The sequence below is a fragment of the Phalangium opilio genome, unplaced genomic scaffold (genome assembly GCF_054372755.1).
Source record: "Phalangium opilio isolate 3A_F unplaced genomic scaffold, DU_Popi_V2 ptg000113l_1, whole genome shotgun sequence".
NCBI classification, from domain to species: Eukaryota; Metazoa; Arthropoda; class Arachnida; order Opiliones; family Phalangiidae; genus Phalangium; species Phalangium opilio.
This window is the reverse complement of record NW_028324209.1, coordinates 368,431-386,079: the sequence shown is the minus strand read 5'-3', so window position 1 is coordinate 386,079 and position 17,649 is coordinate 368,431. Positions and strand designations below refer to the sequence as shown.

At 38.3% G+C, this 17,649-nt stretch overlaps 2 protein-coding genes across 5 annotated transcripts; one reads left to right on the top strand and one right to left on the bottom strand.

The window, feature by feature from the left end:
* The first annotated feature begins 531 nt into the window (after positions 1–531).
* mr (anaphase promoting complex subunit morula) lies at positions 532–4,517 on the top strand. Of its 3 annotated transcripts, XM_089852788.1 has the most exons (11): positions 916–1,085; positions 1,150–1,310; positions 1,531–1,936; positions 2,026–2,143; positions 2,217–2,349; positions 2,576–2,668; positions 2,743–3,253; positions 3,312–3,604; positions 3,660–3,918; positions 3,972–4,225; positions 4,278–4,517. In XM_089852788.1, exons 2-11 carry the CDS (start codon positions 1,302–1,304, stop codon positions 4,479–4,481), a joined length of 2,280 nt encoding a protein of 759 aa, XP_089708914.1. In that variant the 5' UTR covers positions 916–1,085; positions 1,150–1,301; the 3' UTR covers positions 4,482–4,517. The 3 variants fall into 3 exon arrangements, with proteins under 3 accessions (XP_089708912.1, XP_089708914.1, XP_089708913.1); XM_089852786.1 differs by lacking the exons at positions 916–1,085; positions 1,150–1,310 and adding an exon at positions 532–672; XM_089852787.1 differs by lacking the exon at positions 1,150–1,310 and having other exon boundaries at positions 936–1,100.
* Positions 4,518–5,660: 1,143 nt separating this feature from the next.
* On the bottom strand, positions 5,661–17,521 carry LOC149623118 (uncharacterized). 2 transcript variants are annotated; one of them, XM_089852809.1, is made up of 7 exons: positions 16,380–17,521; positions 16,183–16,302; positions 15,965–16,112; positions 13,146–13,417; positions 12,914–13,078; positions 12,231–12,333; positions 5,661–11,687 (listed from the first exon to the last, which is right to left on the bottom strand). In XM_089852809.1, the coding sequence occupies exons 1-7, from the start codon at positions 16,696–16,698 to the stop codon at positions 11,216–11,218; spliced, it is 1,599 nt and encodes a 532-aa protein (XP_089708935.1). In that variant the 5' UTR covers positions 16,699–17,521; the 3' UTR covers positions 5,661–11,215. The 2 variants fall into 2 exon arrangements, with proteins under 2 accessions (XP_089708935.1, XP_089708936.1); XM_089852810.1 differs by having other exon boundaries at positions 13,146–13,414; positions 16,380–17,519.
* Between the last annotated feature and the right edge of the window lie 128 nt (positions 17,522–17,649).

Below are 17,649 nucleotides of genomic sequence, written 5' to 3'. Positions count from 1 at the left end.
GATTTAAAGTCCCGCTTCCCGCGAAAAACATTGTTTTTATCAACATGACAGCGCCATCTGTGATATATATATAAATTTTCTAGTCAAATGGAGGGAGGGGTCACTGGACCTTGAAGGAGAGAGTAATGGAGTGGAAACCCCTATACCTTAAGCGTTGCCTTTGTACCGCCACCTACGGCACCATAGTCCTCCCATCATCCCCAGCGGTTAGGTAGGGTCGTGCCGGACGAAATTGTAAAGGACGCTCCCTCTATCTCAAAAATAGAAGCTAGTTCTCATTCAAATAAAATGGCGCTACGCGGCAGCACTTAGCAATCGCCTACGGAAAGGTAGGGGCGTGCGCGAGGTACACTGGGAGAGATATGGTGCCGCAGGTCGCCCATCATCATTTCCAATCCATCTGACTCCCTTATCCCTGACTGGACGGCAGTGGACGGATCTGTCCTATAAGAAATTTTTCTTATTTCCGGCCCTGGGTGAAATTCGCGGGAATTTTAACTTTTGGTTATTGTCTGCATCGCGTTCTGTAATACCCTGTGGTTATCCCAGTCGGCACTGTGTCTAATGCTTAAAATCAATATTTAATTAAGTTAAGAATAGCAATTAAAAATGGATGAGATAGACAGCGCCTTCGAATTTTTTTGCAATGCATTTCCCACTGATTCCAATATGGTAAGTAATTTAAAAATATTCAATAAAGCGATTTGAACAATGTAGCGTAACACCTAATATGATATCTACCAATTGAAATTTAAAGATAAGGCAGGGCCCCCAGAGATCCTATAATTCCTATAAAACCCTATATTTTTAAAAATGTCCTATAAAATCCTATAATTTTGTCTAAAATCGCCAAAAATCCTATGAAATCCTATAATTTTGAAACTTGCGGCGCGAATTTTAAGCAACCCATCCAGGACTCGGGTCTAAAAAATATCATAAAATGGGGATGGTTTCCTTAGTATTGTAGCTAACTTGTTAAAAATGGCTCGGTATATGGCGGGCAAATAGGACTATAACATAATCAAAGGACATGCCCGTATCTCCAGTAGAACCAGAGTTATGAGCCTCCAAAGATGGGTGTAATGGTATTCCTGTGGAGAGTATGTTTTTGAACGTTTTGCTTAATTACTCCGCCCCTGTTTGTCGTAGCCGTACGTTTTTAGTATGATTGGATGGGGCATAAATTGGACTATAACATACTCAAAGGGCATCCCCGAATCTCTAGTAGAACCAGAGTTATGAGCCTCCAAAGTACAGTGTAATCTGTTCAATTATTGTACTTATGGTGTAATGCTATTCCTATGGAGGGGGTATGTTTGTTTACGTTTTACTTTATTACTCGGCCTCTGTTTGCGGTACTGGTTCTTAAAAAAAAGATCGAAATTAATATTTTAGTGTCCTATATAATCCTATAATTCTGGATAACCGTCCTATAAAATCCTATATTTCCATCAAAAAAGATCTATAATTCCTATATCTTCGAAATTCGGCTGGGGCTCTGCAATAAATAATGTAATAATTTTGTTACAGGATCGGCCAAACCTTGAAAGCGAATCATTCTTAAACGCTATTGAAGTTCTTAAATCTAACGATTATTCCGATTTACTTAAAGATTGCTTCAATGATAAATTTATCATTGATATGCGAGAAAATATCGTACCAGGTTTTTGGAATTATTTTAGCGAAAATCCGCTAGATGAAACCGACACATTTCATAATTTCGAACAAGCCGTAACTTACATGTATCAAAAGATATCTTGGTATTTGTCAAACGTTACTTTTATTGAATTGGATGTAACAACAGCGATCAACACGCTACTTGGTCGATTGAAAGGCTTTCTTCTAATGAAAGTACCTTTACACTTTCACAAACACGCCATTTTGTTCTACAGCTCCGCATTTAAGGCTTACAATTCAAATGTCAATACCAAAGCGGGTAATGTCGAATCATTATGTAAAAAACACTTACTTTTAAGGGCAAAGTTCTAAAATCTGGTTTGTTCCAACGTTACTATCTTTAAACAGTATTTGTCGAATTTAACGACGATGATGTTGCAGTCGCGTGTTGTGGTTGCGGTAATGCCAAAGAAAATTGCACTTGCGAGAAAATTCTATTGTCCGCCCAAACTATAAACCTCTATCTGTAACAAAAATTTCAAAAGCTACACTTAAAACACCAAATCCAGGCTTAAATTTCTGTTAAATTTTTGCGATAGAGACGAAATGCGTCTATTAGAAGCGTTGGTAGGCGACGCCGCGTTAACAGTAGCGAGATACCAGATTGAGGATTACGTAAATATAAATTGCAAAGGAAATTTTGATACACTTTACAAGGCCATACTCGAAGATGTGAGCATAAATATAACGGGTAGCTATGGATAAAGAATGCGCGTGAGGAAATTTATTTTTCACGCTATAGGATAGGGAGTTGCCTATCCTATAAATTTCTCACGCGCATTCTTCATCCATGGGGTAACTCACTAAAACTCTCCTTCATTTGTACACTGTGATTTACCCCTCGATGTTTTTGCAAAACCAATATATCCTAGTTTAATAAAACATCTTAAAATTTTAGTGGCTAAAGAAATCGGTTTTAGCCTGGCTAGAATCTGTTTTTTGCCTCAAAACTACAATTTCTCAAGCATCAAAATCATTCCTGAATTACAAAGTGTGTTCTTTGTTTTCTTTTTTACTTGAAAATAACCCCTTATTTGCATTGAATCGATGAAACAATTGTAACAGGAACTTCTTTCGTATTACTTGATCGAAACATACGCTACGATCCGAATGGAGCAACTCTTCAACATTATTATTGAATTCCCGGAGTCGCAAGCCGCTTTGGAAGACTTAAGGGATTGTTTGGAAAAAACTAACTTGAGAAAGAAATTGGTGACTTCGTTAAAAGTTTCCTTGGAAACGAGACTACTTCATCCTGGTGTCAGTACCGAGGACATCTTGACCGCCTACATATCGGCTATTAAAGCTCTCAGGATACTGGATCCGACCGGTGTCATTTTGCAACTGGCATCGCAACCAGTTTGCAAGTATTTAAGGTCCAGGGAGGACACGGTTCGATGCATCGTTTCCAGTTTGACCGATGACAGTAACAGCGAACTTATGAACGAATTGATGAGAGGCGCGCCTCTTGTTCTGGACGATGGATACGGTTACAACAGCGACGATGACGAAGATTCGGGAGCCAACGCGGGTGATTGGGAAAGTTGGATGCCCGATCCTATTGACGCTGATCCTGGTAAGTGACCGCGGTCATCGTCTACGCAGAAACGCGCTTAAAATTTCGATTGTCGTAGCGAAAGCTCCGAAAAGTCATAGATCATCGGACATCATCAGTATTTTGGTTAATATCTACGGAACCAAAGAGTTGTTCATCAAGGAATATCAAACGTTACTGGCCGATCGACTACTAAGCAATTTCTGTTTCGATACCGAGAGAGAGATTCGTTATCTCGAACTTTTGAAATTAAGATTTGGCGAAGCTCATTTGCATTTTTGCGAAGTTATGTTAAAAGACGTGGCCGATTCCAAACGAATCAATTCTCATATTAACAGCGCCGAAAATTTGGCCAAATCTAACGTAGAGGAAGTACGTTACGAACTTCTTTAAAAGAAGTAATTGAATAATTTTTGACACGTTTTAGGACTTTGTTTTGGACGCCATGATAGTTTCGGCGCAATTTTGGCCGCAATTAAGGGAAGATAGGATGGAATTACCGCCGGTTGTTAAAACCGCGATTGAACGTTACAAGAAAGCTTTCGAAGCGTTAAAAGGAAACAGGACATTATGTTGGAAAGCCTCTTTAGGTTTAGTGACCTTAGAGATCGAACTAAAAGATAGAGTAGTTGACTTGCAAGTTTTACCAATTCAAGCGGCAATTATCCTCAGATTTGAAGAGAAACGTAGGTACAAAATGAGAGCGTTCGATTCATCGATAACCTGGGAATTATTGCAGCGCAATGGACGATCGAGGAACTAAGTCACGCCATGGGTTCCTCAACTTCCGTCGTAAGACGAAAGATCACGATTTGGCAAAGTCACGGCATTCTTAGGGAAGAAGCCAACGATACGTTCGTTCTTGTAGAGGAAAGTACGGGAGCCGATATAATGGGACAGCATTCAGTTTCGCATCTCGAGGACCAAATGATGGAAGAAGAAGGAGACGCCATCGCTTCATCCACTAAAGAACAGAAAGAGGAAGAACTACAAGTACGTCAAATAAATATTCCGGTTAATTTGTCGTAATTAATTTTCTTTTCAGATGTTTTGGTCATTCGTCGTTGGAATGTTGACAAATCTGGATTCCCTGCCTCTGGAACAAATTCATAATATGTTGAGAATGTTCGCTATGCAGGGACCCAACGCGTCAGAGTGGAGTATCCACGAATTACGGCAATTTCTTAGCGTTAAAGTTCGCGAAGAAAAATTAATTTATTCTAACGGCGTTTATAAGTTAGCCAACTAAACATTGTACAAGCTATTTAATAAAGGTTTACCGCAATGTCCCTGTTCATTTCCATTCCAGATTCGCGCTTCTTTCTGGCATTCTTTCTTTCTTTTTGCATTTAGGAAATTACCAACGTTCAGTTTCGCACGTCACAATTGGGCAGTCTGTAACTTTTATAACGATTTATCGCGAGTGGTAACTATCAACTCCACGCGTCCTATCACACAGCGCGAAATCTAAATAGGCGAATAGTCTTAGATGTCATCGAACCTTGAACAAAAGCGGCGGTAAAATTAGAATTCGAGAAATTTGTTTTCTATTAGCAAGAGCGGAATAGCGGGGTAGTTGGCGTAAACCCTTTAAGAGATAGTTATCATTTTCCATAACTCGCTTAAAAAGCTACAGAATTTCCCCAAATGGTTTTAAAAAGTAATTTGTAAACAATATTCTAAAATATACAACAGGGTTCATACAACTTTTGGAAAACAAATTTCCCTGAGATTTCCAGGTTTTCCCCCATATACTTCCCTGAGTTTTCCAGGTTTTTCCCGTATATGGAGTATCCCATGGAGCAAATGTTAACGAAGGAGGGGGGGGGGGCAAATAGGATTATAACACACTCAAGGGACATCCCCGTATTTTAGTCCTATGGAGTGTATGTTCATGAACATTTTGCTTAATTACTCGGCCCCTGTTTGACGCAAATTTCCCCGATTTCTACTAAAAATTCGATAATTTCCCTGAATTTTCCCTGAGGTTTTTGTCAACTTATTATTTCCCTGATTTTTCCAGTTTTGTATGAACCCTGTACTAGTGACATGAGACCAAGGATGGTGCGAAAACTGAGAGAAATAGTCGCGCTAACTGCGGAACAGATCAGGTTGGGTGGGACGCCAAAAAATGGGGAAGGAATAGTTGGACTCAATTGTAATTGGTTCGCCCGTAGCACTTCTTGACCGAAGAAGTTTTATCGAAAGCAAAAGCCGAATTGAAAAATACCTGGCTGAATTTCTCAGACTTGGCATCTTCCCCCCATCACCCTTGCATAGACAATCTTTGGCCCAAATGGGTCAGGGAAAACCTAAAGAATCGGGGAATTGAAATAAAGCGTATTTACCGTGATGCTCCTGAAGTTATCACGCCTCGTAAGCCTTGAGAAGAGATTGTCAAGTCTCTAGCCTACGAACGTAATGATAATTTAGCATAGAACTGGTTTATTCATTTATGTTTTAGCTTCTTCAATGAATTATAACCGCGTTTTATTGTTAAATTTTCGACCTCCACGAAAACGCCCAAAGTTATTTATTCGTAATTGTTATCTTACCGTCGCGAAAAACCACCTTTTTTTCTAACTTGACAATTAAAAAGCACATCAAATTCACCACCCGACGAAACATTCTATAATTTAAAATAAATGAAACTTGGGCCTAGAATTTCGCAGAGGTCTAAATACAGTGAATTATTTTTTGTTTCGTTTTTTAAACTTATACAATGCTGTTTGTTAATTAAAAGTTTCTCTTTACACAATTCCGAATGAAATACCCGCGAAGACTCGTTTGTTTTTAAACTTAATGGGCATTTTCTTAAAAACCGATCAATATCCCTAAACAAATTGTTCGCCTTAGACAAATGATCTTGAAAAAAACGTTCTTATAGCGTTTAAGACATTCCTGAAAATCATAGGTCCGGCGCGAACGCCCAGAGTGACGTCATGATGCTTAGCATTAAACTTAACATTCAGCAATTGGGAGTTAAGGAGATGTGGATGTTGAGGCGTCCGACTTGAGATTGTCTATACGTTCCGTTGACAGTTGAATTGTTAGAGATTTTCACAGACGTTCGCGTCAGGCGTACAATTATTGGATATGGCTTAAACACTAAATATTATTCTTTAAAGGGAGGGTGAAATGGAAAATGAAGTGTTCTTTTTTTTTTTTAACGATTCTTCTACTGATTATAAGACCAATCTGCATAATGAAACATACAAGAAATACAGTTTCCGAATGATTTTAAAATTACAATTAGTTTGAAATTTCATGGATAATTTGAAACCACCGACCAATCGCGTAACGCCCTGCCTTCTTATTAACGAATTCCTCATGAGATTTGATAAGTGGCAATCGTGGCGCGAAACATAGAGCGTGTCACGAGAATTTTCTTAGCAAAAAGGCAGGGAGTTACGCGATTGGTCGAAGGTTCTTCTGTACAATTATAAATGAAATTTCAAACTAATTTGAATTTTAAAATCATTCAGAAACTGTATTTTCCAGATGTTTCACTATGCAGATTGGTCTTTTAATTAGTAGCAGAAACGATGAAAAAAAAATCACTTTATTTTCCATTTCAGCCTCCCTTTAACGTGTGGGGGGGAAAAAACCCTTTTTTTTCTTCTTTCAAAATTTACCTTTGTCTAGGACCAAATTTTCTACGTAATGGAAATCGCTTTTATTTTATAATAACTCCATTATTATTATTATTATTATTAATTTTTAGTATTTAATTATTATTTTATAGCGAATAGCAAAATACTGTTGACATCTATAGAATATTACGCTCTTTTAATATTTTTTTTTCTGGTCAAGTTGGCTAAAATTTAATTGCATAAAATGCTGTTACCTTATATTTGTTTTTCGTATTTTTTCATGTCATTATTAATATTGGAGATTTCACAAAAACACCATTAAAACTGCATAGCTCTCCAGATTATAAAATGTTTGACAAATGATTCACATTGGCTAAAAATATTACTATTTTTCATCTCTCTTAGGGGGGTAGGCCTAACGGTGTTTATTATTATTATTATTATTTTAAATTTTAATTTATATCCAATCTAATTAACGTAAATTAAAATGAACGAAAAGACACGTACTTTGTGACCTTAATTAATAATTAAAATGAAAATTAGTGGGTTTAATTTTTTTTACACGATATCGTCATAAGTAAGGCAATAAGAATAAGTATGCCAGATTGCCACTGGTCAGGACTCGGGAAAGGTCGGGGGTCAAAAGGGCAGTGCGAAAAATGTCTCGGGTTTAGTGAAACTGTAACGTTTAACGTTAGAATAAATACGTTTTAAACAAACTAAATATTGTTAAATAGGTGTCAATCTTTTGTGGCAACGCGTCAAACTTATTATTAATACATTATTTATGATAATGGCCAATGAATTGTTACGATTGCATTGTTGTATTTAAAAAGGTTTTTTTTTAATTAATTACGTTTCAATTAATTAACGTTACTTGTATTTTTGTTGGATTGTGAGGTAGTATTATCGCACAATGCTTTATTATTATTATTATTATCCATTTTAATCAATTTGAAATCCGTCTTTATAATTTCATTGGCTTACTTTGACTCTTTTATTCGTCGATCGTACTTTTTAATTCTAAAATGAAAAATAAACTTATCGTATCGTAAAGACTGACTGTATCGTTTGTTTGTTTTAAATATTTACAACTGAGGATTTAATTTGATCAAATTAAGTACTGGGGACGGGGAGGGGGAGGGGGAGGGGGAGCTAGACTATTTATTGAACGAGGAAAATACAGACTGGTCAAAAATTGGAAGACAAATTATGCGAATAAATTACACACTGCTTAAAAAAAAACGTGATAGAAAACTAATTAACGTTCAATCTCGAGTCGACTTCTTAATTTACTAATAATATTAATGGGTGCGTGGTGGAAATAGGAGCGGCTTAGTATAAACTCAAAATTTGCGAAATAGTTTAACAAAAAAACGATAATTTTAAGGGAATAGAACCTTAATTTGTTAATTCACTATTCGCATAAATCGTTTTCAAATTCAAATATTCGATAATGAGAATGTTTATTATGTTTCGTTTGTCGCACTATCTTCAAATTATGATCTTTGGCGCCAGGACGATGCTTTTTTTCTTTTTACATTATAATATTCGGCGCCAGGACAATACTTTTGTCTCTTTACGTTCTGACATTCAGAGCCAGGACAATATTTTTGTCTCACGGGCTTATAACATTTGGCGCCAGGACAATATTTTTGTCTCATGGGGTTCTAACATTCGGCGCCAGGTCGATACTTTTGTCTCATCATCATTCTCATGGGGTTCTAACATTCGGCGCCAGGATGATACATTTCCGCCTTTACGTTCTAACATTCGGAGCCAGGACAATACTTTGGTCTCTTAAAATTCTAACATTCGGCGCGTACTATGGAACCTCACCACCAGTTCTCTACTGTCTCGGCCAATCGGATTAATAATAATAATAATAATCTAAGCTTTGTCTATGAAGGGATTTCCACACTAAGCCTGTGGCTTATTTACAGGTGGGTCCCTTTACATTGCATAGAGGGGTGCAGGGGGCTAGCCCCATAGAGTAGTGTCGGTAGAGAGGGGAGTAGACTGTGTATCCCTCCCTCTAGGCGCCCTTTTGTAAGAGGGGATACTGTACGCAGGCGCGGTAAGGGGGGTGACACTGAGCTAAGAGATAGAATTCAAACGTCATACCTTCTATCTCTTAGCTCAGTGTCATCCCCCCTTACCGCGCCTGCGTACAGTATCCCCTCTTACAAAAGCGCGCCTAGAGGGAGGGATACACAGTCTACTCCCCCCCTCTACCGACACTACTCTATCGTATGACGTTTTCATAGTAGAACTGACATTACTCTATGCCCCCACAGCTAACCTACAGCGCCCTATGCTAACTATTACCGTTAACCGATTAATCGAGGCGACAGGACTCTACGCGGTCTAACTAACCAGCTCGGGGTGCGCAATATACCATTGGTATCGGTGCTCGAAAGCGGCGTGGCGTGGCGTGGCGACGCGTCACGTCCCCTTTCAACATTAACATTAACATTCGGCGCCAGGTCGATATTATACTTTCGTCTCTTCAGCCACACAAGGAAAGAATGAATTATCAAATAAGGTTCTATTTCCGTTAACGCTTAAAAAATGAATGATGATGAGAAATTGACAATGATCATTTAAACAAAAACAAAAAAACGAAAAACTTAACTATTAGGGGAAAAAATAAGACTAGGGGATATCGTTTTATTTCCTTTTTTATCCTATTTATAAATGGCAACATTTTGTAGTAGCGAATAGAAAAGCGCTTTAACTTTTCACTAATCGGCAATGCAATTTTAATCTACTTTTTGGGCTTATTTCTAGACTAATTTCAAGACAAGATATTAGCTGGATGGGGGCGGGCGGGGCGGGGGGGGGGACTAAGAAAAAAAATAATCTGAAATCTTTGGTGGAACACGGGGGAATATAAAAACCAAAAAAAAAATTGTTTAAAAAAATTAGTTTACATAATTAAAACGTCTTTTAAAGCCATAGATAATAATAACTTATTAATTACGATTCCCGCAATTAGCGCGAGAATACGTGTTGTATAAAACAAAAGATGAAATCGAAAAAAAAAAAGGATTTAAATAAAAAAAACAAGTGTTTTTCAAAAAAAAAAAAAAAATAATGAAAAATAATGAAAATTTGGCTTTTAATTTTTAGCGACAAAAAATGCAACTAATAAAACAGAAAACAACGAAAGTTAAAAGGGAGGGTGAAGTGGAAAATCAAGTGATTTTTTATCGATTCTTCTACTAATTATAAGACCAATCTGCCTAGTGAAACATTTGGGAAATACAGTTTCCGAATGATTTTAAAATTCAAATTAGGTTCCGATTTTAAGGATAATTTTAAAGAAGGACCTCCGACCAATCGCGTAACGCCATGCCTTTTTGTTAACAAAATTCTCGTGGCACGTTCCGTGTCTCGCGCCACGATTGTCACGTGGCGCGCAAATTATATCAAATCTCGTGATAAATTTCATTCAACCTGGAACGTGCCACGAGAATTTTGTTAATAAAAAGGCAGGGCGTTACGCGATTGGTCGGAGGTCCTTATTTAAAATTATCCTTAATAAAATCTGAACCTAATTGTAATTTTAAAATCATTGGGAGACTGTATTTCCTGAATGTTTTACTATGCAGAATGGTCTTATCATTCGCAGAAGAAACGATAAAAAAAATCACTTGATTTTCTACTTCACCCTCCCTTTAACTAAACTTTAAAAAACGCGCGTGATGAAAAAAAAAATAGTTATTAGGTAGTTGCTGCCGCTATCACGTGATCATTAAAATGTTTATTTGTTTGTTTGTTTGTTTAAAAACGGTCGGTTAAACAACCGTATTTGCAAAAAAAAAACACAAACAGTTAAATTAACACCAACTAAACAAAGTTTCTTAATTAATTAATCACAATTTAAAAAAGAAAGTCACTTAAAAGGATTCCCGCTACGCTTGTACAGGCGTTGAATACGTCGCTTACTTTTTAATTTCACAAACCTTTGGTATTAATTCATTTAAAATTTAGTGATGGGGAAATATGATAAATTACCCAGTATCGATGTTGGAGGTTTTACCATTAACGATAACGGGATAATTTACTGAAAAAAAAGTGTACTGTACCCATCACTATAATTTCATCCCTCTCTACATCGTAAAAAAAACATGATTCAATGATTAAAAAATATTCCTTTGGCTGCCGAAAAATTTTAGTCTAAAAAAAAAAAAAAAAAACGTGACAAAAGTTTAAAACGTTGGTTGTTTTTAGGCCTTATTTGTTTTTCATCATTGTTGTAATGCACATTTGGTTGGTTGGAAATAAAACAAACAAACATGATGACCGTAAACCTAAACTCGTCGTAAATTTGTCCTTTAAATACAATAGTGCCATGAAGGGGGGTGGGGTGGGTAGTGTTAACTAACTAGTTGAGGATATTTTCCTCTTTAACAACGTCGTTCGTGCCACCGGGTGTAATAACAATGTTATTAGACAAGGGGGTGGCGGCGGCGGCAGTCCTGGTGGTGGAGGTTGGTGGTGGTGGTGGTGACGGTGGAGTATCGTCATCGGGCGTTTTAACGCTGGCAGCGGCGGCCGCGGCTTTCTTTTGCGCACTGTGAAGCGAATCCACTAGAGACATCATCGTTTCCGATAAAGTCGGAGCGCTTCTAGGTTCACCGCTCGACGACGTTCCTTCCGATTCTTCACTTTGTCCGGTAATTAAACCAGTCATGGCGTTAAAGAAATCGGCTACGGCTTTAAACATTCTCCGTTCATCTTCGTTCCGTTCTTCTTGAAGTTTTAAACTTCGTCGTTCAATGTCTAGAAGCTTGTACATGATCATATCGTCAACTTTACGTTTTTTCTTCTTCCTGGTGCTTTCTCGATGGTCCTCGCTACAAATAGACGAATAAACAAACTATAAAACGCCTATTATCACTCGTCGTAAGCCTCCTCGAAAGATAAGTTAAGAGTGGAACTGGTTAGTGGTTAGTTAGTTGGAAATAAAAATTGAAACGGAGACAAAACCAAAAAATAATTTATTGAAGCTTAATATACAATTTTTGAAGAATGGCCTAACGCTGAAAAATAATGGAAGATCATTTTAAATTATATTTAACTTAATTCTTAGCAAAAAAAAGGGGGGAGGGACACAATCGGTTCCACCCATAACTTCCTAATAGACCAGGGCTGCCACAAAATTTTCCCGACTTTGCCTGCCACGTTTTCCCCGACCTTTAAGGACAAAGGTTTCCAATGTTGAAAATCCCCGACCAAATTTGGCCAATATCCCTGACCATTTTAACTTTTTAAGGTGTTTACCAGTTACCACCCGACCTGGTTCATAGTTTCCCTCGATCCGTGACAACCCTGGAAATCACTCACGCAAGAACACATCTACGCGAGACATTGAATGAAAGGGCATTCGTATCACTTACAGATCACTGGCAGCTGATTCTTCGGAGGAATGACTATCACCCGCGACTGAAGCGTGATTTGATTGACTTAGATTAATACTTTGGTCTTGGTAGACATCGAGATCTACAAAGTAGACGTTTCATTCGAAAAATGTTTGACGACGCTAAGCTAACCTTATTTACAGGGGTGTGCGCTTGACCGTTTCTATCCAATACCAAACCAAATTTAAAATTCAATACCCTCCAATTTTATTTTTATCAAAAACTACCATCAAGTGCCAATGAAAACTTTAAGAATTAATCGGCGTCCAACGAGGAGAGGTATTTTCAAAATATAGGAGCTTCTAAATGTTTTTCTTCTAGCTTGATATTAACTATCCGCGAGCATCGGGGTCAACTATCCGCGAGCATCGGGGTCAACTATCCGCGAGCATCGGGGTCAACTATCCGCGAGCATCGGGGTCAACTATCCGCGAGCATCGGGGTCAACTATCCGCGAGCATCGGGGTCAACTATTCGCGAGTATCGGGGTCAACTATTCGCGAGTATAGGGGTCAACTATTTGCGATAAATCGGGTGATAAAAAATTTACCAGATTCGGTATTTGATAAGAAAAATGTTTGGTATTCGGTAACCGGTTCTATACCGAAAAAGTGGTATTCGCACACCCCTACAAGTTATTTACATTGAAAGATTCAATTTACCAGTGGAAAGTTGGGCGTAATGACTGTCACCGTTAGAATATCGAGATAAAAATCCAGAACCATTGCTGGACGTTTCGTTATATCCCCTGGAAGATTTTCCCTTGCCCAATTGAACCATAATACTGTTTAGTTTATCCCAATAAGGCCAATCTGGCTGATTATCACCTTTTGGATAAACCGTACGTAGTTAAAGAGCGCTAGCTATTAGCAAAGTCTAATAATATTATCTTACTTGGTGGAGTTTGCCGCTTCAGTTTATAATACTGACATTTTAAATTAGTGACTTTGGTTTTGCATTCAATGACCGATCTTCGATAACCGGCTTTGGTCATTTTATTAGCGATATATTCCCATAATTTGGAATTAAGATACGGGGATTCGAAAGCCCTTTGAGTGCTAGTATTCCCCCAAATATCCAATAGATACAACGTCTCTTCGTGACTAAAGTTGCGATTTCTCGAGCCGCGACTTAAATCTATTTGCAACTCGTTTTCTCCTTTACTACTGGAAGAAAATTTGTTTAGCCAAAGAACGAAGGGAGCCCGCGGACAAAAATTTAAAACTCCTAATAGGAAAATGCCGGGCTTTCTGTTCTTCCGTTTTATAATGCAACCAAAAAATAATGTCTATTTTTTCGATAAACAAACTATCGAATTTTCAAAAGGAAATAAAAGAACTTGGGAATTAATTTGAACTGGACCCAGTAGAGACCAGGTACCGAGGGGTCTGACATTCCCAGAAAAGTGAAAGGGATTTTGTCATTTCGCGATTTCTTCTTTGATATCGCGATTTCTTCAAAGGTTACACGATTTTGTATAAACGATTTCGCGATTTCTTCGAAGATTCCACGATTTTGTGTGAAAGATTTCCGCGATTTCTTCAAAGATTACACGATTTTGTGTGAAAGATTTCGCGATTTCTTCAAAGATTTCACGATTTTGTGTGAAAGATTTCGCGATTTCTTCTTTGATTTCAGTGGCGAGGTGTGCTGGTAGTGACTTTTTCAATTTCGAATCGGGTTCGGGTAATCAAAAATATTGTGCTCGGGTATCGGGGCGGGTACCCGAATTTTTGTCGGGTATTGGGGTAATTAGGCTTAGTCGAAAAATGGTTGTCGGGTAACAGTGGGGTATTAAAAGTTAGGACGAAAATGTTATTGGGGTAGATAAATAGATACTTCCTTGAAAAATTCCCTTAAAGGGAATGCGAATTTACAATTTCATATCATATATTACCACGAAAGTGGTATTATATTACACTTTCAAGTCTCCACTTTCAAAATATCAAGTTTTTAATATAATTCAACCAAAGTTTCTATTTTTAAAATCCATTGCAAAATCATGAAAACGCAGTTTCGATATATCAATAATTTTGTCTTGTCGAGCTTGTTCGCCCGTTTGATGACATCACCATGGATAAAGAATGCGCGTGAGCTTGAAATTTGTTTTCATTCTACAGGATAGGCAACTCCCTATCTCGAGCGACAGCTTATTCCGTATATACTCTGTTACAACATCGGTTGTCAGCACGCGCGAAGCTAGCTCTCTATAATGTAACGTAGCTTTGTACATGCTGTGAAGAGACCAAGAACTTCAGGATCTTCAGGATTTAAAAGATCCGCGAGTTTTTTAGCTCGAGTGCACGGACCTCTACTCTCTAGGCCTTAGTTTCAAATAAGTGTGAAATTGCCTACAGCCTACTACTACTTTCTAAACAGTACAGTGCGGGTGGTCCCCCTTTCGCCACTGATTCCTATTTTTCTACCCGCGAATAACACGACAACCTGTTTCAGCTTGACACGGGTAATGGTGGGAGTATTTTTTACTACCCGAGTAGTTTCAAATAGTTAGAAAAGTCATTGTCGGGTAATCTTCGGGTATCAGGAACCCGCACAACCCCAGATTTCACCAAAGATTTCAGGATTTCTTCTTTAATATCGGTAGTAGGAACTATACACATAGACATGGATCCAAGATGGCGACCATGACGTCATACTCCAAACTTAAACCAAACTTTTCGTGCTAAATTTAAAAACTTACTTTAAAATTACAGCCCGAGCAACCACTTCCACTTGACTATGAGCCCTGCCTTACAGCGTACTATTTCAAAGGTCCCCCCACCCACTAAGTTTTGGTTTGAGTTTGGAGGATGACGTCATCAGGGTTCATACAACTTTTGGAAAACAAATTTCCCTGAGATTTCCAGGTTTTTCCCCATATACTTCCTTGAATTTTTCAGGTTTTTCCCCTATATGGAGTATCCTATGGAGCAAATGTTAATGAAGGAAGGGGGGGCAAATAGGATTATTACATAATCAAAGGACATCCCCGTATCTCTAATATAACCACAGTTATGAGACTCCACAAAGTATAGTGTAATGTTAATCCTACGGACGATGTGTTATATTGAACATTTTGCTTAATTACTCGGCCCCTGTTTGACGCAAATTTCCCTGATTTCCCTGAATTTTACTAAGAATTCGAAATTTCCCTGAGGTTTTTGTCAACTATTTATTTCCTTGATTTTTCCAGGGTTTGTATGAACCCCGGTCATGGTCGCCATCTTGCTGGCGGCGGCCATCTTGGATCCATGTCTATCTGTATAGTTCCTACTACTAATATAACGATTTTGTCAAAAATTTCTTCTTTGATTTCACCAAAGATTTCAGAATTTCCTGATTGATTTTGTAATTTCTTCAAAGATTACATGATTTTGCGCGAAAGATTTGGCGATTTTGCTAGAAGTGTATGGGATTTCGTGTAAATGTCGGACCCCTCACCAGGTACACCATTGGCGAGTTGCGATTGATTATTTTGCTACTAAATCACAAACTTATATCGGAATGTTAAGGATTAATCAAAAATATAGCTATATACAAAATTATAGATATATATATTGGATATTGTTCGAAATTATAGTGTTAGGAATTATACAACCACTTTGCTTATTGACAAAATATTGTAGGTATATGTATGAGGTTAAAACTAGCGATAAGGAAGGAACAGAGTTCCTTTTTGGACAATTTAAAGTGTAAGAATGAAAATGTATTACCTATTATTGTGGAATGTATTGCTTTCACTCTCCAAGTAGCTATCGTGTGAGGAAGAATCTAGGTTAGAACTTGAAGGGAAGGTTAAAGCCGCGTACGCCCCATTTTGAACGGGGTTTCCCACACGTTTAAACTCGTACTCTCCATAATCTAATAGATATATTGATTGATAAATTGATATTTTAGAACGCGAGGTATTAGGGAGTAAGTTAGACTTTACCCATAGGTTCTAAACCATCAACGCCAGAAGCTTGCTCGTATTGGTAATGAGTAGGACCTTTTCCACCATCGATAATGTTTTGTAACATCTCAAAGTAAGGCCAATCAGGAGGACTAGAGCCTGTGGCCACGATGCGAGTTATTAAGTAAAGGCCATACATAATGGATGCTGAAGGGGAAAGGTGAAATAGTACTAACCTGGTCTTATTCCGCGTTTGAGTTTAAAGAACTGGGCTTTCAGATTGGCGACTCTAGTTTTACATTCGAGGGGTGAGCGATTAAAGCCAGCGTCTTGCATTTGTTCGGCTATGGATTCCCATAGACCCGAATTTCGATAGGACGTTTCGAATTTGCGTTGAATTTGACTGTCACCCCAAATCCTGATTAGTTCAACATTTTCTCGGTGCGTGAAATTTCGATTTCTTCCGCTTCTCTGTTGCTGATAAAAATGCGATTTGTCTTTAGCGAGATCGATGCCGCCGCCACTATTCATTGGCGAAGGTCCCGGTACGGCCATTTTTCTTTTCAAAAAAGTCTCGTATTTCGGGGAATGAAAATTAATTAATGAGTCAGTCAACACCTAGGCTAAAGCTAAAGGCAGCCCGACGCGACCGAGGCTTAAGTTTTGAACGTTGGGGACAAACAAACCGCGTGTCCGCATTGGACTTTTTCCCAGCTAAACAAAAAGATTTTTGAGCGGCGCCGGGGCACGAAACACGCGGAAAATAACCGCGTTTTACCGGCGAATTTATTTTAAAAATTTATTTCTTCGACGTTTTCTTTCTCGCGGGCCTTTGATGCTAATTATAATCACGCACCTTTGTCTAGGCATACACCGTCATTACAATTTTAATGATCACAAAGAGAGGTGATCATCATCAGCTTGGCATGTTTCGATGGAAAAACGGCTAATTGCGGCTCCTGGAAATGCGCTGATGACAAAATTACTTTAATTTTACCTCATTCCTCGTTTGACGGAGCCCAACTTCAAACTTGTAAAAATGACTAAATTTTGCGCGTTGTCTATTTTCTCGTAAGTACGACGAGGTTATGAACAATGAAAATCAAAAATGATATCGCGTCGGCCTTTCCTTTTACATGAATCAGAGCATCCCCTCTCTGCCCCGAGGCTCAGGCCCACACCGAGATAGCCTTTCTAGTACTAGTAGGATAATGACAAAATACAGATTAACTTGACACTTTCTCCTAGGAGAAACGAGGCTTAAAGTTGGCTTAACTCTAGTGACAGCTTCAAATGAAGCGGAATATTCTTAGCCCCTATTTTTCCTACCCCCTCTTCCTATTCATATTAATTTTGCCTCCTTTCGCGGGGTTTCCCGCCCTTTTCTATGCCCCCCCAAAAATCGATAATATCTATGGACTCTCGTATCGTAAATAACGGGAGTCCGAGGAAGGGATTACACCGTTTCGACGGGAAAAGGGGGGTAGGCAACCCTTAGTATCGGGA